Consider the following 25,230-nt stretch of genomic DNA (forward strand, 5'->3'; position numbering starts at 1 on the left):
TATCAAATATAGGCTGGTTACAAAACTAACCTATTAAATCTATGAAAACAGCATATAAATTGATTAAAACTTGGTAAAATGAAATATGGAGTTTTAAATTAGTGACATGAACACACTGAAATATAATATGGTCTTTAACAATTGCAGTCCCACCATCATGAAAACCAAAATAAAAAAAGTTAAAACCTGTAAAAGGTAGTTTGCTCGGAAGTCCAAAACTAAATGGAAATCAGAGTATAAAACCAAATCTACATACAAACTGCTTTGAAAGCATTTTTTCACAGCGATTTCCCTTCAGTTACAAATGCAGCGCAGGGTTTTTATAACATTTGTAGATGCCCTAATGAATAGAAAGTCTTTATGTTACTACCATCAGAAAGACTATTCTAAGCTAAATTACATTCAAAATAATCAATATGGCACAAATAGACAGCTATAACTCTAGAATTAAAGAACTATACTTGGGATTGATTTTGAAATTCATTATTATTGGAATGGTACTTTGTTAATGAACAACCTTGAGACTTTCTGATGCAATATAATGGTTTAACCACAACGTGTATGGACACTTTTAAGGAGATTTAAATAAACTTGTCTTAAATGGTAACCTTCAAAATCAGTTGGACTTCATGAGTTATAAGCAGTGAAGATAAAATTCACATTTTCATCTACTTTCGCACATATTTCAAAACAAAGCTAGATTCATGGTATAATACAAAAAAATACATTAAAACTATTTAAAATGAACATTTATTTTACTTGTGGAAATATTATGTGGATCTGTATTAACATCAGCTTGCTTTAAAATGTCTGTTTTCAAGGGACTGTCATTACATATTTCTGTATACAGTGTTGTGAATCAATAATGTAGAATTGACAGAACACATAAATATGCAGCACCTTAGCTATTATGTCAATAACATACAAAGCCTCAAATTATCATTTTTGTTAATTTGGGCTTTTGTACACAGGTGGACTGTCGCATTAGTTTGAGTAGTGATTTATAACGGGCTTTAAAAATACAAATGTAATGCAATATTTCAGAAATGTACCTAAATATTAGAATCGGGGTAATAAACCACACTGGTCCCTCAACTTCAAACAACAGCAACAGACACAAATCACACATTTCATTTAATCAAAGTTTATTTAAACAAATTTAACTTACATTTATTGAGCAAATGTTACAACCCCAATCCCCAAAACAAGAAATGCTAGCTCTTCACAGTATTGAGATGTTTTTTTGTTTTGTTTTTTTACTATTTTAAAACAGATTATCAGCTATAAAATCATAATGTTATTTGTATTGTATAAAAAAAGCCATATTTGCTGATAGTTTGGTAAACGGTTTATGTAATTGGCACTTCCAAGGAGACAAGATTCTTCGCAAGCAATAAGAAATAAGGATGTTTGGCTTCCACACACTTATCCCTTTTCAATTTTCACCTTAATACTATCCAACAAGGCTGAACCTCTTACAACCTTCATATGAAACTAGAACTCCAAAGGGGTGGTGAAAATGCAGGTTAATGAAATCTTTATGCTCCATTACTCAGGTGGTAAAATAGGAAATTCAAGTTAGTGAAAGACAGCACAGATGAATTACAAGGATTGTAAGATCCATCTCCATTTAGCAATGGCATGGTATTTTGAGTAGATTGTGAAAACTGAAGTATCTGATTTAAAATGTCATACACAAGCCGAGTGACAAAACTGTAATGACCCTCCAAATTACATTTCTAATGTCTTCCCCCTAAATTAGCTTAACCTTGACAAGGGGGAGCACAAAGTGGTTTAAACATTTATTTGCTTACTGTAAAATTATCTAAAAGCAAGTATTACAATTTGTTAGCATCACACTTCATAGTAATTTCATCAATATTCCAGTTCTGGAATTAAAATTGTAATTCTAATTCTGCAGGAACCTGCAAGCAAAAGCCTACAATGGAAGCCTGCAGTGTTTAGTAGAACTCAAATAGACAAGTGAGTTGCATACTTTGCAGTTTGATGCTCTAGAAGGCAATCCTTACTGATGCAATAATATTCTACACAATCTCCCAAACTGACTCTCAGTTTAGATTTCTCAATACATCAGAGCTACAAAAGTAAAAAACAAAATTAAGACATCGCTTCTCTACAATTAAAATTAAGTCGTAGACAAGGGGTGAAGTAGAATACAGTTAACTGTATATTCTGACAAGGAATGGGAACCTCATGAATGCACACAATTAAGCATTAGCAAAAACTGCTTCCTATTATTAAAAAAAGTGTTAAAGAGTTAAATGTATTCTTTAAAAATTAAATTTGTTACAGCAATTGGATAAATAAAAAGACTGTATAATTCTGGGAAATGTATACCTGAAATTGTCTCCCTACAACCATGTAGCAGAAAGATGTACTTGAAGCACATCTTGAAATTGTGACTGGTGTATATCTGACAAAGGGGTTTAGCAGAGCTATGTCGCATAGTACAACCTGTGAACATTTTTCATGCGACTTTCTTCAGTTATATACATAGCTCGTCACTGTATAACAATTGTCTGCATTAAATATTAAGACTGTTTGCTGAAGCTGTCATGGGGATGCTTACATTTCTCAACCACATTTATAGGACACACATATGAAAAAGCAAAGAGCATTCCAAGCTGCACCATATCAGAAATACAATCAAATTGTATTTGTTTCAATGAAAGACAAGTATGCAGTTTTTAACTGGTTTTTGAGAAGGTCATATGCCCATAGGTGGATTATCTGATTTCTATATTGGAATACTATAATCTAGATTTCAGAGTTTTTTTCTAAATGTAGTTCAGTAGTTTTACAACACTAATTGTGATTTGGTGTGAGGTTTAAATGTAGAGGTTTTCCTGAACTCGCTTGGCTGTGAAATGACGGTCTGTTACCGGATGCTGACTGTCAACCCCCCCCACCCCACCCCCACCGTGTACGGGGAATGAGCCAAGCAGCTGCTGCAGAGGCGGTGACCGGGGAGGTGGTGGGAAGCGAAACGTTGAATGCTGGATGGCGGTTATAATGGGGTATTTATACTTTATTGGGGGAAGCAATTTATAAAATTCCAATTATAGGAAAGCAAGACTAATGGAAAAAAAAAGAATGGCAATATTTGTTTTAGATTCACAATGGCTATAACCTGAAGCAATGAAAAAGTTATCCTGCTTACACCGTAAGGAATCAGATTTGTACAACTTTCATGTAGATCAATGCACACCATTTGCAAATGAATAAAGAGATGGCAATGGAAACATCAAATGTTTAAAAAATTGATTACACTTCTTATACCAATCAATAACTATACATGACTGTTGAACAGGAGCCTGCATGACACTTTATACCACCATCAATTATCACAAACAATATTTAAAATCACTTGGGCTATTTAAAAGGAAGAGGGGGGGCAGGGAGTATGGCTTGCACAGCTCAGAAGAGGCCATTCTTACCCATGTATGCAGAGCAGTAACCAGCATAATAGAAACTTTAAAGTTGGACAGCTCTTAGATTCCTTGCCACTTCTTTCACCTTTATGTCCAATCAGTTTCCATACATGAATTTTCTCACAAGGTGTTCCCACTACCATCACTTATGAAAAAATACTGTTTCTAGTTATGGTGGTGATCAACTGATTTTGTGTTTTTAATGATGGGCAATATGGATGGCTGGTCAATAACAATGAATTATGCAGTGCATTAGGGAAGGAAATGCTTCAAATGATAAGCTTCTCAAAATATGTTAATGAACCCAGTAAAGCAGTACAAAAAAAAATAAGGAACCATGGTGTAGAAAGCTCTGTGCAAAATAATTGCATCTCATAAAGACAGGAAAGTAGCAAGTCCTCTCTAGTATTATGCTACCAGATACTTGTGTAGTAGTCCCCCCTGCTGGCCTGGTTTGATCACTGCAACTTTGACATTGATGCGATTCACATTCCTTCATTATATTTAATGATTTTCCCCAGCTGTGAAGCCAAACTCCCACAAAAGTTTTTTAAATATTAAAATTCTAGGAAAAAAAAAAAAATTAAGAAGGTGGAGGTGAAAGCACCAGAAGCATTTCAGATACTATTCCTTGTCACAGATTTTTTTTTTTTTTTTTAATTTGAGTTTAAATTCACAGATTTCACTCCTCAATCTACTTCTTTTCCTTCTTCTTGTCCTGTAAGACAGAGAAAATTGAATTTAAAACTTAAATCAGAAATGTTTCTAATATAGGCTTGCCAAAAAATAATCAATTCTACTCAGTATTTTATTTATGTAATATAGGTATTTGGATCCAGATACTCATGTCACCAAAAGTGAAACTGCAAAACTGGCGACAACTGGTGACGACAAATTGTAACAGTTTCACAAACTTTGAGATCAATAAAAACAGCATTCTTGACTAAAGATAAACAAAAACATTGGATGTTTAGAATTTATTTGCTGATTGGAAAGGGGAAGACCATGATTAGTGGCACCAGCTTAAGTTCGAGTATTTTCTGGTACACAATCCAAGTAAGTTCCAATGTCATTACTTAAACTACCAATTGTGTTAATCACTACTGAGGATACAGTGTGGTTAATTTATTGCAGAAACTGAAGTTTCCTGAGGACACCTGATCAGCATGACTAAGGAAAAAGCAATTCTCCCTGTAAATATAAGAGGACATAACCTCCTAATGCAACTAATCGAAAGCATTTTATTTTTAATCGTCATTGAAATAACTGTACTGTCAGTTAACACTATTTTATCATAGTGCAAGGGCAGAAATTAGTCTTTTTAATTGTTTTTTACATTTCCTGAAGTTCCAAGGAAGGCCTTACCTTTTCATTCATGGCCAGGATTATCATGAGCTTTCTGAAGATGGTCACAAAGTCAAGGAAGAGATCCACACAGTGCCTTCAAAATAAAGTTTAAGAGCAATGACAATTAAACTACAATGTAATTTACACTTAAATGGAATGAACAGTCATGTCTTAAGATCTTTAAGAGACTGGGTAGTATTGATTAGGGTGACGAGCAGTACTACTAAAATCAAATGGATTAAATATAGTACATTCATACATGTTTTAAAAAGAGGATACAACATTTTTATACTTTAATTACAATACACTTATCTTGAAATATCTTATATCTTGCATATATTTGCTGTTAATGACATACAATTTTATACTCTACTCAAATGTCATTATATCACCAAACTGACTGAAGATATTTCTCATGATTTACTAGACTCACTGCAGATGTTGACCCGCTATTATGCCAATGAAAACAGTGTTGTAAAAACACAATGAAGAAATCCACCACAAAACATTTTAAAGGTCAAAAGGTATTACTGGTGTACACAAAAAATACTGAAATTTGACTTTACACAGTTGGAGCTTGCAATATTAATTTTGTTGACCCTTCAGAAAATATACACAGGAAGGGTCAGGAAAGTATAAATACATTTTCAGACAAGGATAAAAAACTGTGGTGCAGTACCATACCCTCCGAAATACTTCAACTGCAAAAACTCAAGACAGGAAACCTACATGTAGTTTGAATTACCAAGTATTTTCAATAATAAAGTTATGTAACTAGAAATTAATATCTAGAATCAGAAATCAGACTTTCAAGAGAAAACTAACAAATCCCCCTGACAGACTGACTGTTATACGGATGATAACCAGCCTGGACCATTTCCAGTGGGCCTCCATTATACAAACAAGTCAAAAATATCCTCGGCACATTTCCGTTTCAGATCTGGATAGGCACGATGCCAGCTTCAAAAGAACAAAGCGTTCTTCAGTTGTGTATAATCAGCAAAGCCTATTTTCAAATCGGGCCTGGAACATAGCTGCTGAAAAGCTTTGAAGTTTTAAGCACTCTTCTGCTGACAGCATATATGGGACAAACATTTTTAACGTTGACACAGGACTTAAAGCCGGGTTGTCTCCCTCCGTGACCGTTATCAAGTGAATAAATCTCCAGCTTCCAGATGCCACTGTGCTTTATAATATGAAGACTATCACACAATCCAAATAAGTACAGCAATGCATAGACTGATACTGTAACTGGGCTGTAACATCAACAGATTTCACAATGGAAATCGATGCAAGCCACTGGAATATGGGAGGAATTCTATTAAGGATTAATTTGTTTCAGATCATACCAGATCCTGAATCTTTTTTCCCCACCTGATAAATGATAAATACATTTTGTGTGTTCTGTGCATATGTACAATGACAGTGTAGTATAACTCTGAATTGCACGATTCACTTTTCATCTCTTTCTGCAATGCATTTCAACAAAATTATAAAATATTTTGATTAACTGGTTCAGTATTGATTTGTGAGAGACAATGCATAAAGAGCAAAAAGTCTCAAGCAACAAAATTGCTCATTAGTGAAGCAAGATTATAAATGTTTTTATTCCACTTCACATGATCTATATGTGAAGGAAAGGTAAAATAGCATAGCACAGATCAAACAAGCAACTCCTTTAGAACAGGAAAATGTGTCATGTTTCAAGTCAGCATTAACCATTATAACAGTAACCATTATAAACATCATATGATTAAGATAAAATGCTCACCAAATATAGTCTTTATCACCCATCTCTGCCTTTTCAATAATGAGTTGAGTGTCAAAAAGGACAAACCCACACATTAGTGCGAGGCCAAGGTACATGTGAGCCTGAAAAAACAAAAAACAGAAGTAATGCATTACCACATCATTAAGTCATTGTTTCCTTCAGTCTATATGGCAGAATTTACACTGTAGTTTAGGGCTGGGCGATATGGCCAAAAATGTTATCACGATAAAAAATCAAATAAAAAATCATATCAGTCGATATCGATAATTATCTCGATAAATATCAAATCTTTATTTCTTTCAAGTTTAAAGGCTGATTTGTGCTCCTGAGTTTGTTCCAGATTGTGACACCTCTCTGTATGAAGAAGTGTCTACCGTTTTCCATCTTGAATGCCTTGAAGCCCAATTCCCATTTGTGTCCCCGGGTGCGTGTGTCCCTGCTGATCTGGAAAAGCTCCTCTGGTTTGATGTGGTCGATGCCGGTCATGATTTTGAAGACTTGAATCAAGTCCCCACGTAGTCTCCTCTGTTCCAGGGTGAAAAGGTTCAGGTCCCTCAGTCTCTCAGTAGCACATTCCCTTCAAACCTGAAATAAGTCTGGTTGCTCTCCTCTGAACTGCCTCTAGAGCAGCGATATCTTTCTTGAAGTGTGGAGCCCAGAACTGTACACAGTATCCAGATGAGCTCTAACTAGTGCATTGGACAGTCTGAACATTACTGCCCTTGTTCTAAATTCTACACTTTTAACAATATACCCTAACATTGTTTGCCTTTTTTATTGCTTCACCCCCACAAATTAGTTTATTAGCAGCATGGAGTGAAATCCAGATAAAGAAACAATTATTGCTTACAGTTAATATCCGAGCGTATTAAGAACTTGGATTTCACAGGACCCGGTGCAGTGCCGTGAAATAAAATCAAAATAAACTGAAGGATAATAATCGGAGCGGTTGCAGTGTTTTTTTTAATTAATATTTTATGAACAACTGGACGGTGTTTCAGGCTGTTGTCCTGTGAATAGTTTGTAGGTCTGTTGTATAACAGCCCCGCACAGACAATCAGTATGAAGGTGAACAGGATTTAGTTAACGTGTGTCCATTTACAGGTTAAATGAATGAATGAATGAATGAATAAATAAATAAATAAATACAGCCATAGGTGCCGACTACGTGGGGGCTCAAGGGCCCGAGACCCTCCCGAAAATAAAAAAGCAGGGCTCAGCCCCCACTGGAATTGTGATGAGTTACATAATCATTCAAGGAAAACTAAGTATTTTATCTGACAGTGGGGTCGTAGGGGTTTCGGCCGAGTAGCTCAGGTTTCACAGACAGCTCTGCACGGCGCCGAGCCGGTGTCGAGGCGCCAGTGTTTCAGTGGGTGTTCCTCTCCACAGGCTACTGTCACTCCTCCGCTTTGCTGCTGCATCACAGAGGTGAACTGGACTGCTGTACCGAATTATAGACATTATCGAAAATGTATCTAAACGTCTTTATATCGTTATAGAGAAGTAATTAACGCAATAATTATTGATATCGATTTATCGCCCAGCCCTACTGTAGTTATTTTTAAATACAATATAGATAATATGGAAGTTGCAAGATCTCAACACCAGGGCTTAATATAGCCATTTGCTTCTGATATTCGTAATTATTTTCCATGTCTGAAACTACTGTATTGATCACAAAGGAATGAATGAGTGGAAAACAAAAACTGAAGACAATTACATAAACAGGTATCAAGCCTACCTTAAAAAGCATCACTGAGCCAAAGAACATGTTAAACACAGAAAGCATGAGCAGGATGGACAATCCAGACATCAGGGTGCCTAAAGGTAAAAAAATGCCTTGTAAAATGCAACAGTATAACTTCCTTTCCATAGTTTCCATTCCTTTCCATTCCTTATCCCCTCCTTTTGCATCTCTAATCTAAGTTGCTGTTTACACATCTTTTTACTGAAATTATTTAAGTATATCAATTGTTGGATGAACAAAACCTACTGTTGATGTCACAGAAACTACTTATGGCAAGGTCTATAGCATGAGAACCAAATAACCACAGATAATGACATTATGCATTATCAGGTGCGATTGCTCAAAAGCCCCTTCACGAAAGGAAATCTGTAGTTTTGGAGTCAAATCTAAGAGGGATGTTTCAGGGTATACACATACACTATATACGCTTGTGCACATAAACCATGAAGATTTACGGGTCTCGTCATCAACTTGTTTTGCATATGAAACTAAGAACTCAATTCAGATATTTAACAAACAAAAAAAAAAGTATATATTTATTGGATTGATTTGTTTATTTAATGGGCGAACCACTTTAAAATTATAACCATACATACAGGGAAAGGAATAGAAGTCACCAAGAAAAGTCGCTCCCACTAGACAGACACTTTGTTTTACAAATTTTACATCAGTGCTGTGTTTTATTGCTTCTAAATGGATCACTTAGTAACATTTCAGCTACTCATACTCAAACTAGTATTAATATTAGTTTTTATTTACAATTATGTATAATCTATCAACCAGGAAATTGTAGCTGACATTTATTTTAATGCAACAGAGTAAGCTATTTGGGAAAGTTTTGACAACAGGAAAGGATTGTATCCTACATGGTACCATAGATGATAGTATATAGAGCATTTCCCTGTATTTTATAATATTAATATTTGTGATTTTCTAAGGATTTTACAATCTTTAAAGATGACATGGGAGTGTATGCTCTCATTTTTATTTCAGATTAAGTTTATAACTAGATCTTTAAATTGAATACACATAACAGTGTCTGCAGTTTTACCTCCCAGAAAGAGATAGCTTCTGCGCTGGGCGTAAAGGGCGCTCAGGGTGAAGCACATGAAGACAACAGAGGTGGCCAGGAAAGCAGTTACAATGATGCTGGAGAGAAAAGAAAAAGAACATGCTTTTCCTGCAGCAGCCACTGGTAACAGAACTATGGAAACTTAAAAAATCTAATAACTTAAAATGTAGAAGCTATGAAATCACTAAGCCCATCACTGATAACACTGTGTAACATTTTTTTGTTTTTTTTTTGTTCCTGTTTTATACCTCAAAAGTATAGAAAATGGCTATTATTCCCCACAATTTTTGCTTTTGTGACCAGGACAGTGATATTTTGAAATTGACCTATTTCCAATGAGAAAAAGAGTAAATTTGTGTCTTTTCGTTCACAAAGTCAGAAAAAAAAAAAAAAACAACAACATATGAATCCAAATTAACATGTATTTATACTAAAGTAATACAAAAATGACTACAAAAGATTTAGAAGCGAGTAGTGTTTCGAGATTTAGGATTATACGATTTACATTTTCTATACTTTTGAGGCATAAGCAATTAGGAAATAACACTTTCTACCCAGGAACAAAAATTGTGTTACATAGTGTAATGAACCAGGATGTAACATATTTCATAGGAACTAGAGCTTTGAATTAGTTGGCCTACATAAGTCTCAAAAGTAACTGGTTATGTATAAAGAGGTTATCATTTTTTCCATTTAAATATATATTACAGCTTTTTAAAAGACCAAAGTGTATATATATATATATATAATGACAGCATAGCAACTGAGCACAACCTTAATTAATACAAAAAATACAAATCAAACTGTAATTAGTGAAACTTACCTTGGATTGATGGCAATGACAAAGTCCATGGTAGGCCCCAAACCTACACCTGAGGTGGTAGGAAAGACAAAATATTAACATTTTAAAATCATTACCTAAAGCAACTGACTGGAACAAGAATGACGTTCCACTCAGGGAGCACATACACAACAGAAACTGAATGGTAACAACAAAGGATGTGAACCTGAAATTAGTTTTCAGAGTTTTCACATTTTGCTGCTCTACAGCTTGCAGTCATGACACTTTGAAGTAGAAATTAATATATTTTATACATACAACTAGGGCTGTCACTAATGACTATTTCTGTAGTTTAGTATTCTATCAATTATTCTGACAATTAATCAAGTTATTAAGATAGTTTGCAAGAACACTGCCTTTTTAAGCCTGTTCAATTTTCAAAACATCCAGAATAAAAATGGGGTCTGTGTAACTTTGCTCATTCATTCAAAAAACAAATTATAGAAATAAATGAAAAACTTGAATGTCTTGCGTTTCTTGTGATACATAGGTTATCGGATTATATTTATGTAAAATTAAGTAATTTGCAACGCTATACCAAGCGCTGTGGTTTGTGAGAGCGTTGTAGCCCTGACCACAGAGCAGTTGCTGTGAGCTACTCTGAGGGTTAATAGAAGCCTCAAGGCAGTAAATTATAATCCAAGATTTTTTTGTAATCTAATTACTCGATGAATCATGACAGCCCTATACACAACCTACTCACAAATTAAAAGCAAAAAGGTTTGTTTACAAAGTTAAAGTTCAAAAATACACAAGTGTAAGATGGTAGAAAATATGCATCAGTCAACAACATCCAGAACATTTCACAAAACTGGCCCGTATGACAGGGTTGCAAGAAGGAAGCCATTGCTAAAAATAAGCCATCTCAAAAGCCGCATGGAGCTTACAACAAAGAACCCGAGTGATCCTGCAAAAATTATGAGACCAAATTGGAGCTTTTTGGTGTAAATGCCAAGCATTAAGTTTGCCACAGACCCCATACATCACATCTCCAAATCAAAACCTAATGACTAAAAACTAAGATGAAAATTCACCTTTCAGCAGAACAAAGATGAAAATCAAAAGGCCAAAGCTACACTAGAGTAGCTAAAAAATAACCAATCCCCAAGAAACTTGCAAGAGCTTGAGCAAATTTGCAAAGAATAGGCAAAAGTTGCACCAAGCCAGTTTGTAAAGTTGGTAGAGACTTACGCTAAGACTTGCAAACGTAATTGCTGCGTACAAATATTTGAGGAGTCTGAAAACGTATCAAATCAACATTTTGCATTTTTTCTCTTTAGGTTTTGCTTCTTACCCTTAATTCTCCGAGGACAATATAGGCAAAGTATTAATTATCGGAGAAACGATTTGAGATAAAGACGTGCAGTTTTTTAAGCTGCATAGCTGAGAATCTGCTGAAAAGAACCTATAATAGATGCTTCTGCTATATACACTCACCTAAAGGATTATTAGGAACACCATACTAATACTGTGTTTGACCCCCTTTCGCCTTCAGAACTGCCTTAATTCTACGTGGCATTGATTCAACAAGGTGCTGAAAGCATTCTTTAGAAATGTTGGCCCATATTGATAGGATAGCATCTTGCAGTTGATGGAGATTTGTGGGATGCACATCCAGGGCACGAAGCTCCCGTTCCACCACATCTTGACCAGGACCACACCCCTAAATGCATTGAAGCAACTGCCATGTGATTGGTTGGTTAGATAATTGCATTAATGAGAAGTTTAACAGGTGTTCCTAATAATCCTTTAGGTGAGTGTATGTGGTATCTACGGATTCAGAACAGCTTCAGCTATGTATATAGGTATTGTGTACTTATAATACAGTATATAAGTAAAAAATGTGCAATAAAGTTAAAAATATAAAATAAAAAAAAATAAAAAAATCCAGCAATAGAACACAGAAGCTGATACAGTTTTAGGCACCCACTCTGCCCAGATTTACCCCTGCCAGCCCCCCTGGGGTGCAAAGGGACAAAAAGACTCTCAGTCCACTGGATCACAGGCAATCACACACCTTTACCAATTGCCCCTCTGGACACAGCAAACCCTCAATATAGCCCTACTGCTTTGAGCAGGAACTGTGAGCACTGTAAGGTCAGCAGAATATATAACCAGACCCCCTGGCATGCCAGGTGCCCCTCTGCCACTTCCTGGAGAGGCCCAGCTTTGCTCAGTGGCATGTCTGAGGGACCTGAATAACTCAGGGAAAACAGAACACCAATGTTTGCCTGGGTCAGTTTGCAAAAAAAGGTGTATTATTTCAGTGTTATGTACATAGTTTATCGACAAACAATGCATATTTCAATACCTAAGGCTCTGAAAGAGCATGTGTCAAAACTTCACTATTACTGTGTGGCGTGCAATCAATAATAACTTAATTTCTGAGTTTGTTTACTTTATTACACATTTTCCACTCAAATGCTACATTGTAAGTACATTATACATGCATATAACTTTTAGCTGAGGTTGTTCTGAAAAAATAGATATAAAACACTTTGTGGTTCATAAGCAAATTGTTTACCAGCTAGAATTTAAAAGTGGGAAAAAATGGGAAAATTAGCTCAGTCCTCCAAGGGTTAAAAGTCTTCACTTTTAGCATTTAAGTTTATAATTATATATTAGGTTACAAAAATGTGTATACACCATTTTGTAACTTCAGAAAAATTAACATGATAAGAAGGGCCTGAATACTTTTGCAAGGCACTGTAGATTTCTTTTTTTTTTTTTTTTTTACCTGTGAAGAATGCAAATCCTGCTAGGATGCCCAGTCTTTTCTTCTCAGTCTCAGGATTGTGTGGAGTCATCGCAAGCCAGGCCATCATCCCTAAAGAAGCCAACAGGGACAGCACACCACCCTGAAAATAAGCAAATTTCATAAGTATTATAAACATAACTGAATCAATACATAGTTAATGGAAGAAAAACATTATCCTAATTCTATAGGCATATTAAAGACATAGTAATTCTGTTAAATGTGTGAGTTTTGTTTTATAGAAATAAAAAAGAAAAGGTATAGGAGTTTTATGAGTTCAAGGGAAGTTGTTTCATAGCATTATCACATTAAACCCCAAAGATTTTCTCACCTGGAATATCCTTGTGACAACATGGACGTATGCACCTGCCCCTGCCACGAACATGCACACGGCCAAGCTGGAGTACACATTCTTCAGGTGCTGCTGGGTAGAGCGGGAGCTGAAAAAAGAAAAATGAAAATAACCTGCACGTGCCTTTCCAATTCATACAGGCAGTGAAACCGGTTTACACATGATCAAGTGTCAGATTGTTGTCAAAGTCTAGGGTGTATACTGAAATGGTTTACAAAACCGTGTCCTACCAATGACATTCTTATTACTTTTATGAATACAAATAACTATTTTGCTCTTCCCTTCATGAATCAAGAATCCAAGCCTTCTGCAATATTTTACACAAACTAACACCAATAGTAATCTCAAAAAACTTAAAACTGCAAACCACCTCATTATGAATATTTTAATTTATCAAGGTGGCTCTGTGAAATCCATGTTCCATGTAGAACACGGACAGAACTGCAGAATTCAGGGAGAAAACATTTTAATAAGGCTCTCTAACACATTACAACAAAGTCAGTTTAAACAAAAAAAATTAAAAAATTAAAATAAATAGAGGTCGACCGATAACAGCTTTTTGAAACGATCGGCAATCGGCAGAAATGAACGCTGATAAATGGCCAATAGTTTTTTGGGGTTGTACACATTAATATGCTTGGTTATAGGGGACAAACACAGCCTCTAGTGGTGAAATGAAAACTCCCTCATTAAATTTATTGTCACATGTGACTTGGCTCAGCATGCAGACGCTGCTTGGCTGGAACTTAAAATTGATGCTCGCTTAACAACTTCGGCTGAGAGAAGAGGCACGTAAACAAGTTGTCAATAAAAGTTGTCGTGACACTGTAAATCAAACACTGAAAACAAACAAAATGAAGTGGAAGGTACTTTGCTTAAGACCCTAACAGTATTATAAATAACTACTTAGCACTTATATCCCCGAAAACCCACACCCGCAGACATTTCAGAGCTTTCAGACAGGAAAATGTCCCCACTAGATTTTTATTTTTTTTTATCCAGAGGAAATACTGTGTTTCGAAGGGGATTACACAATTGTTTTGATGGGGAAATACAATAAATATGATTTATGTCCCCTAAGTAGTTTAGTAGTGAAGAATAACAATTGTTGAGTTTAAAAATATTGTATAAGTTATTGTACATGCAAAGCAGTGTGGGCATTTAAATCAGGGTATTACATTGTTTTACATTTGGATCTTTTCTCATTCCTACTGGGATATATATAATATAAATTTATATATAATATATATATAATAATATAATTATATAATTTATTTTGAATCATATTTGCGTAAAACAAGTGCCTGGATTAGAAACATTAGGCGTTTGTGTACATGGTGATGCCCTTATATGATTCCAGAATTTTCTAATGTTTCCTTGCTAATCCAGTTGTAAAATAACAGCAGCCACCTTTATTACTTGCAAATGCAACACAAAAATCTATAAATTATAAGTAATACAATGCGTGGTGCGGTCACGTTTATTTTATGTTTACATCTACATGTGTTTTTTGAGAAATAAGTAAGGAGTTCTACTAAACAAATCTACAAATGGAAAGCGTGAAATACTGTCTTGTCTGTTTTAGCAGAGCCAGCAGCGCATCCGCTATTACTGAACCGGTTTGACAGTGAGGGTCACCAGGCAGCTCTGCCCTCAGGCCACAGCTGACCACACCTCTGTGAGCCTCTCAGGTGCTTGCAGCTTTATTTACATATCTACACATTGTACAGCTAGGAGTTATATCTGAAAATAAGTACCCAAAGCTTGTTATTACTGTAATTTCATTATGTATAGTTTATTTTCATCAATGACCTAAAAAGGGAAATGTAATTTTATCAAAAACTTTCCAATAAATTCATTTTTCACAACTCCCAAATTTTTTCCAATTCAACATTTTGCAGATTTTGAATTGATCTATTTTAACGGTTGCAATTTTACGCTGAGTGCTATACATTTTATACAATATATAGATTTTATTGATAAAGAAAAATAATCGGCCAATTAATTGGAAATCGGTTCCTCCTGTTTGTATAACAAAGACTTCAAGAAACACACATCATGGGAACACAGGAACACACTTTGTGGCAAATTTCAGCCCCAATACACACCTGTTAAACTTGTTAAAGCGCTGCCTCTCACGCCACTTCACACTACTGTACTAGCTACTGTAGCTACCATTATCGGCGGAGTGAAAATAACCAATAAAAGTTGTAATCCTATAGCTTACGATATGTCAAAGTCATCTTCACGAACGTCGACAATTAAGTCATGCTCTCAACAGCAGTTAAGATTCGAGGGCTGTTTCGCTTAGTATTTGCAGAAGTCAGTGCAGTTGCGCAGAGTAGGTTAGGTCAGTGGAATGTCATTCCTAGCAACAAGCTTACCAACAAAGATTTTGTTAAATCTGTTTTGAAAATGTAGAAGCAGAAGCTCTGACATTTTTTAAATGGGGCATTTTAAATCCTGGAGGTTCTTTTGGGAAATTAAATCAATCAATCTGCACATATATGAAACAATGTTTCCCAGTTTCCCACAGCTATAGGCCTATATATAAAAATGGGTGTTGTCTGGCCAAACAAACCTGCAAAATTAGGAACCCACTTTTGATTGGATCCTTTTATGCACTAAAAGTGCAAAATTATGAGCTCTCGTATAATATCCGAAATGAGAAGTTTGTCTTCGCTTTATCAATAACCTATGTTGTGAGTTGTCAGTGTTGTTAAAAGTTAACTTCTGAAGCAAAAAGATGTTTACTTAAGAAAAAAAAAAATAGCAATAATAAAAAATAAATAATAATGTGTAAATCAACAGGTACAATTTAAAAAAAAATTGATTGCATGTTTTACATACAGGTGGCACTCCATAAAGGGTCTATCCCATTTTACATATTCAGAAATAGCAGACTAGGAGATGTACACTATTTTTCCCCGCAGTCACGTTTCTAGTAAACAGACTACCTAAATTAACCTAGCCTAGCCTGATCTAAATCCCCCCTGTAAGGGGAAATAAATGAATCAGGTATTTCTGAATCGAGTTAAAGTGTGTGTACCCCATCCATCCATTTATTTTGTTCTTAAATTAAAATTGATATACCCATATAGCTCGCGCTCTAGTTTAGTAGTAGGAGGGCAGGGTGGCTTCTTGCTAACACACAATGTTGTGGCAACATTGTAGCAACGTAATATAGCGTAATTTAAGTTGCTACAACTTTGTTGCAACGTTGTGTGTTAGCAGGGTTGTGAGCACTGCACATCGAACCAGGAGTGTCTAGCAACCCCACATTTGTAAAGGAAATACCGACGATAACACTCGCTCTCTACTCAAGATATAAAATTGTTTTGCAGTGGCGGTTTAGATTCAGCAGCGGTGTACCGGCACTCCAGAATAGTGGTGTAGGAAACACTGGTCTAAGTAGAAATCTAGTAAAAACTATTTTCAGATTCATATGCTTTTCACCTCAATTACAGGGAGAAAATATGTATAATGGTTATTGGATATCTATTCTCATCTTTACAATGCAGTCTTCTTGCTGAAAATTGCCCACAATCATTGACAAATTATATTGACGTCAAATATTTCTTAAAGTGCAGTCTATGTTTCAATTTGAAATTAATGTTTATTTCTTGCAATATTAGTGTTGATTATTTTTGTTATAGCCTATTGAATTCTGTTATGATTAATTCTTATTATACTTCAAAAACAAAACTAATAGTTTTCCAGGTTACCAATTCAGATTTAAAACTTAAAAATGAACAATCACTGAAAACCATTAATGAAAGGTTCTGAACAATTAATTGTTTCCCATAAAAGTTCAGAGTGGTTACTTTTTATGGAGTATTGCTATGAAGTACTTAAATAATGTGTCTATAATGTCTGTTAACTTTTTCCACTCACTTTCAAGATGCCTAAAAAAATAAATAACTGAAAATTTGCAAAAATCTGCTTATCAGAAGTCCATCTGTTTATACACACCCAACAGTACATTTTGCAATTTAACACTTCTTCAAAAAGGCAATGAACTGAGTACTCACATTTGTGAAAACTTTAATAGTGCATCAAAGTTTATACTGCGGTCAAACACATTCATCTTGAGTTGGAGGTCTTGAGGCTTCTATGCAGTTAAAGTACCTGGGGGAAGAAAGTGGAATAAATGTGTGGATTCTCTCTCTCATTGTAATCTTCTCACCTAGCTGTGACAATTAACCATTATCCTAACAATTCCACAAAATAATCACCTATTCCCGCTTTAGTAAATCGTATAACACATGTTTCACATGCCCCACCCCCACCCCAATCAGATGCTCTTCTAAACTTGCTCAGTGATGCATTAAGTTATTGCACCTTTCCTTATTATAGCACTATCATTATGTTTCATAAGCATATGATAATATAACCCATTCAAGACCAAAAATGTAATCTTCCTTAAAATCCAGTCTAGGAACTTAATTCTTAATGAATACCGCTAAATTCCTTTTACAGAGGAATTTCAACAAAAATACAGCAATTAAGAAAGAACATTTTGAAGACATTCCTCCTTTTAGATATTTGTGCATTTAATCTGAACAAAGTTTAAATTTGCCAGAAAACATTAATCTCAAAATTAGACTGATCTCTCCTGTTTTTGAAATGATTTACTAGTATTCATTCAGCACTAATACTGAAATAAAACGTTTCCAAACCAACTTAATGTCATCCTCAAACGGCCTGGTGTGTGATCACCCCATGTCATGTTGGCTCTATTGCCTGTCAACAGGTCTACTACTGGCTGCTCACTGCAGCCACAGAAAGAGCCCTCTATTCCCACAGTGCATTTCAGTTACGTAAGTGTGTCGTAGACTGTAGTGTGCAACAGCGCCTGTGTCAAAGTCCGGATCAACTTCAGTACTTTCCATGACGCTCTTAACTTCCATGTTGTCTTGTATTTTAAATAAAACACTGTCTCGTTTTAGCAGATCTCTGAAATACATACAAGAAGCTAGCAATTACAATTCCCTCCTGGAATAATAGTGCCACAATCCCTTGGATCCTCACACTTAACAACTCTCTTGACATTTAAAGCGAATGATGAAATGTTGCTGTAACTGTTTATACAGAACTAACAAGGATAGGCAACCGGCACTTTTTGTTGCAATTCAATTAACTGAGTTTTCGCTTTTGCGGCGTAATGATGTCCGAGGCACCGAGAGGGTCGCAAACGGAGACGGGGGGCGTTGTCAGGCCGGCCAAAACAGTAGGCCTGAAATTTCAAGCAAGAATAATACGACCCGGCCACGGTCGCCCAGCCAGCAAATAAATACACGTAACACACGTACACATGAGCACTTGTTATTCAACTGCAGTACTTCGCTTTCGTGTGTGTTTCTATTGCATTTTATTTTGAACTAACACGTAATTTTAAATAAATGGCTATATAAATCGCTACACATCAGGCCATTTCCCGGGTTTATACATTGTTTAAAAACCTGACAAAACTAATATTTTTCATAATAGTCAATATTGCTAATTATAAGGAGTAATTTGCTATAAACCCGAGAAAGATAAGAATGTGTCACAAGACACACTACGCACTTTAAAATTCACTTGCGACTCGAACAACATTATATTCATATTACGACAATCTCGTAAAACTTTAGTTGTATATTTTGAAACAGTCTCCTATTTAGCTGAAACTGAACTTGGCTACCAACAGTTTACACGGAAACAATTTACTGCAGCTTGTGGGAGCAATGGTTTCCACTCTGTCGTCCTTTCGCCAAAGCACCAGAAATATGCGGGCAGCGGGACGTCTTCACTCGACAGTCGCGTCCAAACTAAATCACGCATCGTGTACATTTCACTTCAGACACAGCAGTAATCCGTGAAATAAGATATTTACCCAATTTCTGTTGTCACTTCTCTCGCCTGTCTCCTGACTCTTTCACCTTTCTCGTTTTGTCTTTCTTTCTCTTTCTGTACGTGTCGTTTCGCCAGAGTAAGCTGTACGTGGTGACGTCACGGGAGACACTACGTCCTGTGCAACAAAAGCTAAACAGTTGCGTGTGTTGCGTGTGCGGATACTGTTGTTTTTAATACATGTAGCGGACCCTGGCATAATTGCCTTATTTATATATAAATAAGGCAGTTATTTATTAATTATGTAATTACATTATATTTATTTTGTATATACTTCCAACATAAACAGTAGTACTACAACCACAACTATTATTATTATTATTATTATTATTATTATTATTATTAAAAACACATACAGTCAGGTAGAAAATAACACAATGCGGTGTTCAGATAAGGACAGCAGATTTTTGTGTTAAAATCAAATATTGGAAAACGATGTCTGGCCTTGGGATAAATAAACAGGATTGTGTTACAAAACCACGTTGTGTTGGGTGATGGTTTTAACGCACATAAACTTCACAAGTGAATTATCTGATTACAGGATTTAATAGAAGGCAGAGGAAACCTTGGCAGCAATGAAGGTAATCCACTCTGACAGCCTGCCGAGCTGTGATGTAGGTTAATAGACATGGTATAATTGGATATAATGTAAGTATGTGTAAGTATGAACCAGTAATACACAGCAGGATGTACGTTGCTCCCAAATGGGTTTTTTGTGAGGCGTAAGGGGCGCTGCTAAGATAACAGACACCTTGGATTGAATGTAAGAGGTCATTTCATTATATTTAAAAAATCCAAAAATATTTATATTCGGCAATGTTTGTTTATTTATTTATTTATGTATTTATTTATAGGCGTTAATGGCATAGCATTGCACCAAATAAAAAAACTAATATAATTGAAGATAATAGATTGCAAACACATTTTTAAATAGTTACTTTTTTTTTTTTTTTTTTTTGCAAAGTTGGGGTAAATCATCAACATCATTTAAAAATAAACTGTTTTCATGTAAACTTGCATACTGGGTTTTATTTCCTACATTTTATAAAAGTGTTATACATTCAGTTCATGGCTACTCTTCCTCGGGTGTTTCTTGACATCTCCTACATCATTAGTGTTTGACATGATATACCAAACTGGTTGTGTCCCTTATGTTGATATATTCTGCCAGATCTACTGCAGCTTGGTTCTTTATATTTCTGTATTAATATGATGTAGCATTCCTGTTGTTTGAGGGAAGCTCACAAACATTAAACACATTTACATGATGGATTCTGTGGTGCCCATCCCACAAGCTTGGTTTGTAAGAACACAGTTTGTTGTGTCTTATCACCTTCTAATCTACTTTACATCCCAGCCAAAACACAAAATCAAACAAACAAAACACATCATGATGTCCACAGGGAAAAACCTCCAGTATTATACAACATGACCATGATACACAACAACTTTACTTGGTGAAGGGACTTTCCCTGGTTTGAGCAGAAGCTTCTCTGTTGTGGTGGTAATGTCAACTGCTTTGTCAACAGGGGTGTGTGGGGGGTGGCAGCAGACTTATGGATTTTGAGTCTCTGGTGTAGGGGTGGGGAACCGGGCTGTATGCGGCCCCTGAGGCTGTTTGCTCCGGCCCTAGAGTCCATTTGAAACTGTGACATACACTTAACACTAGAAACGCCGAGCTTATGTAATAAACATCTCTACTGCGTTTTAACTGCATAAACACGAACATGATTACCCGCAAATAAACATGGATTGGAAACGGATTGAAGAGAGCTCGTTTTGGACATGCCGTCTATATGAACATGACTGATTCAGGGCATCAGTGATACTGGCAATGACAGATCATTTGTGGGTTTGCACCAGTGCTGTGAACACATTGCGAGTGAAACGCCAGGTCCAAATGGCACCGAGTGCTTTTACTCCACTGATCAATACGCGATCGCTACTGCACAGTACAGAGAGCAATAGCGCAGCACATCGCACGCAAAATAATGATTCACGGACATTATCAGCGGAAGAGCATTTATTGCAATTGTATACACTCACCTAAAGGATTATTAGGAACACCATACTAATACTGTGTTTGACCCCCTTTCGCCTTCAGAACTGCCTTAATTCTACGTGGCATTGATTCAACAAGGTGCTGAAAGCATTCTTTAGAAATGTTGGCCCATATTGATAGGATAGCATCTTGCAGTTGATGGACATTTGTGGGATGCACATCCAGGGCACGAAGCTCCCGTTCCACCACATCCCAAAGATGCTCTATTGGGTTGAGATCTGGTGACTGTGGGGGCCAGTTTAGTACAGTGAACTCATTGTCATGTTCAAGAAACCAATTTGAAATGATTCGACCTTTGTGACATGGTGCATTATCCTGCTGGAAGTAGCCATCAGAGGATGGGTACATGGTGGTCATAAAGGGATAGACATGGTCAGAAACAATGCTCAGGTAGGCCGTGGCATTTAAACGATGCCCAATTGGCACTAAGGGGCCTAAAGTGTGCCAAGAAAACATCCCCCACACCATTACACCACCACCACCAGCCTGCACAGTGGTAACAAGGCATGATGGATCCATGTTCTCATTCTGTTTACGCCAAATTCTGACTCTACCATCTGAATGTCTCAACAGAAATCGAGACTCATCAGACCAGGCAACATTTTTCCAGTCTTCAACTGTCCAATTTTGGTGAGCTTGTGCAAATTGTAGCCTCTTTTTCCTATTTGTAGTGGAGATGAGTGGTACCCGGTGGGGTCTTCTGCTGTTGTAGCCCATCCGCCTCAAGGTTGTACGTGTTGTGGCTTCACAAATGCTTTGCTGCATACCTCGGTTGTAACGAGTGGTTATTTCAGTCAAAGTTGCTCTTCTATCAGCTTGAATCAGTCGGCCCATTCTCCTCTGACCTCTAGCATCAACAAGGCATTTTCGCCCACAGGACTGCCGCATACTGGATGTTTTTCCCTTTTCACACCATTCTTTGTAAACCCTAGAAATGGTTGTGCGTGAAAATCCCAGTAACTGAGCAGATTGTGAAATACTCAGACTGGCCCGTCTGGCACCAACAACCATGCCACGCTCAAAATTGCTTAAATCACCTTTCTTTCCCATTCAGACATTCAGTTTGGAGTTCAGGAGATTGTCTTGACCAGGACCACACCCCTAAATGCATTGAAGCAACTGCCATGTGATTGGTTGGTTAGATAATTGCATTAATGAGAAATTGAACAGGTGTTCCTAATAATCCTTTAGGTGAGTGTATATTCGTGCAGTAGAAGTGTTCACCTGGAGAGGGCTGTCAAAACTGTGAGTGTGAGGGAAAGTGCAGAAACGTGTCCTGTGTGGACTGTACGAGCTGTCAGGTATGCAGGCTAAATATATAGTAAATAAGTTATTGAAATACACTGATTTTATTCTCTGTATTCACTGTATGTTGAAAACAAAGTTTACACAGTATTGAAAATGTTTAGTGTACAATTATGTTTTGATAAATGCAATAGTTATTTTTGAACTAAAAAAATATTGCTTTTGAGCATTATTCCAGTATTTACGTTTACACTTGCTTATTGTAGGCTATATAGTTATTTGTTTTGACTGCAGTGTGCGCGTTTAGAAAAAAAGTGATTTGTTCTTGCATTAGAATGTAAGTTTCATCTGTATTAATGTTTCAATTAGGTGTATTAATTATGGTTGTGTCCCGTGAAAACATTTGTGAACACTCGAATGGCCCTTGATAGGAAAAAGGTTCCTCACCCCTACTCTGGTGCATGGCATACTGCAGGAACCATTAATTATCTAGTATCTGTGGTCAACACGGGCGATGCTGCCGAGGTGTATTTTCCCCGCCAGGTGGCAGCGTCGCGTCTCTTGATTGTTCCTAAGCAATCCGGGTCTTAACAAGGGCGACATCATATTAAGGTCGCATTCGGGTCTGCGCTGCTCCACCAATGAGATCGGTGGAATGGTGCAGATCTGCGCAGAAGTGCGGACATCTGCGCTACACGAACCCGACCGAAAAGAAGGCTCCGTCCTTAGCATAATATGACGGGCGGATGACTTCACCAATCAGCACTCCCCTACGGCCTGCGGGGGCAGGGCGGGCAGAGGCGCACAGGAGCCGCTGGGTTGGACGGAGCGCCCCGCACAATAATGAATGGAAAGTCGGCGCAGCCAAGAAAGTTTAGAAGCGCAGATATGCGGTCGGATAAAATGATTTCATCAAACCCAGTACTTACTCCAGGAGATGGATGGATGGATTAGGCGACCCAGAGAAGTTCCCCGAGAATGAAGGCGAATGATAACTATGTGTGTCTTTCACAACGTTTTATACTTGTTTAACTGCTTTGAGAGGGACACTGATGCTGTCTTGTTTTTGTAATGCGTTTATTGGATGGTGAGTTGCGGAGCTGAAGAAACGCTACGCAGTTTGTGCGCCTGGCTTGTGTCTGCCGGCTGCTCTGGAGATGTGAAGTCATCCTGGAGGGCAGACTCGCTGGTGCTTTGTGGGGGAATCACAGCGCAGACCTGGGGCTTTTTTGAGTTTTGGTTTTGTTGGGGGAGTAGGATTTTGTGAACTTTCCGAGTTGTGTTGGAGAGAGAAAGAGAGCTGGACTCAACGGATATCCATTGGAGACGTTTCATTAATATAAAGGCGCCGCTGTTTTTCGAAGGAAATACTTTTTCTTTTTGCTTTTTTCCCTTTGGGGCAAAATGGGGAATATCGAGAGTGTGGACGGCCAGACTGAAATTAAACCCCACATCATGCCTTTAAAAGTGCCCATGCCAGAGCCGTGCGAACTGGAGGAGAGGTTTGCGCTTGTTTTGGTGAGTGTTGCGCTTTATTTTTCTTGTTTCTCGTTTTGTGGCGTTTGGCTGAGCATTGTGACGCGGCGAGGTCGTTATAATGCACTTTCTGTGGATGAATGGGTAGTTTTGTGGTCTGGTTAATTGACTTCTGCCTCTCGTCTTTGTCTGGATGCCTGGGGGAATAATAAACTAGTTTCTTTTCGTGAGGCAGAACCGAGTGGACTAGTTTGAGCTCACTTTCCCAGAGGAACATAACGGTTTGCTGGATTAAAAACGAGCCCAACTTTATCCCCACCGCCTTCGTCAAACATCTGCATGTAGTAAACAAACGCACCGAAAAACACACCGGTTGGGTTTGAGTTCATGAAGTCGTTTCTATTCCTCTCCATTTCCAAATCTCTTCTGTTCACTTTGTCTCGGTTGCACATTTCCTGTGGTGGTGAAGCCAAAAACAGAAATAAACTCGCAGGCTAATTGCCTGCACAATAAGTGCGTACGTATGTGTTCAAACATGGGGTTTTGTTTTTTTAATACATACAAGCAGGTAACTCGCTGTATCGTTGTGATGTCGATTGGTTTGTTTTTCTCGCTCTCAATTGACAGGACATTGAACCAGTGGTTAAAGATATATTGAGCTGCCCACATTGTAATTTACACAGCTGAGCCCCCCCCGGGCCTTTTGTTTCCCGTCACCCGGAGCTCTGGCTCATTTTGTGCGATGTGCGCTTTTGGAGGGGAAAGGCAGTCTTCCCGGTTCCTCGGTCTCAGAGACCCGACCCGCAGCGTTGTCTGCCCGCTTTGATTGCGGTCATGCCGGGCTACAAATGAAACGCACACGGTAAACTGTGGATGAGTTGTGCACACACGACCTGAATGCTATGGCCACCCACATTTCCCAACGAAGCACAACGTGGGCAAGATGCGTCTTTTTGAGGCTGATGACATGTGATTTCGTTGAAGCGAATAAATTCCCCTAAAACTCCCACACCGGCGGATGATTTGACAAACGGCTCGTTTTCACAGGGCACCACACGACGCGCGTTTCATTTATAACGAAGCCAAACATACTGTAAGTATTGGCTGAGTGTGACTGTTAAATTACTGGGCGGGCTGTTCACAACGTTTTTGTCATTAAAATACTGTTCACTGTGGCTGGAAGAGCACTGCTCTCGTTTCAGGGCAACATAAATA

At 37.3% G+C, this 25,230-nt stretch overlaps 2 protein-coding genes across 6 annotated transcripts in view; one reads left to right on the forward strand and one right to left on the reverse strand.

Moving 5' to 3' along the window:
* Positions 1–1,128: 1,128 nt before the first annotated feature.
* Positions 1,129–19,354, reverse strand: tmbim6 (transmembrane BAX inhibitor motif containing 6). 2 transcript variants are annotated; one of them, XM_066708169.1, is made up of 10 exons: positions 19,216–19,354; positions 17,372–17,468; positions 13,320–13,428; positions 12,971–13,091; positions 10,216–10,264; positions 9,372–9,469; positions 8,315–8,394; positions 6,571–6,671; positions 4,818–4,893; positions 1,129–4,170 (listed from the first exon to the last, which is right to left on the reverse strand). In XM_066708169.1, the coding sequence occupies exons 2-10, from the start codon at positions 17,425–17,427 to the stop codon at positions 4,147–4,149; spliced, it is 714 nt and encodes a 237-aa protein (XP_066564266.1). In that variant the 5' UTR covers positions 17,428–17,468; positions 19,216–19,354; the 3' UTR covers positions 1,129–4,146. The 2 variants fall into 2 exon arrangements, with proteins under 2 accessions (XP_066564266.1, XP_066564267.1); XM_066708170.1 differs by lacking the exon at positions 19,216–19,354 and adding an exon at positions 19,050–19,068.
* Positions 19,355–23,365: 4,011 nt separating this feature from the next.
* fmnl3 (formin-like 3) overlaps positions 23,366–25,230 on the forward strand; it is a 73,360-nt gene continuing 71,495 nt past the window's right edge. For all 4 annotated transcript variants that reach the window (XR_010817336.1, XR_010817338.1, XR_010817337.1 and 1 more), the window contains exon 1: positions 23,366–24,057. Coding sequence is in view for 1 of the 4 variants with exons in the window: in XM_066708172.1 (XP_066564269.1) it covers positions 23,944–24,057 (114 nt within the window). In the remaining 3 variants the exon portion in view is untranslated. The remainder of the gene's footprint in view (positions 24,058–25,230) is intronic.

Source organism: Amia ocellicauda, chromosome 7 (genome assembly GCF_036373705.1).
Source record: "Amia ocellicauda isolate fAmiCal2 chromosome 7, fAmiCal2.hap1, whole genome shotgun sequence".
In the NCBI taxonomy this organism is placed as follows: Eukaryota; Metazoa; Chordata; class Actinopteri; order Amiiformes; family Amiidae; genus Amia; species Amia ocellicauda.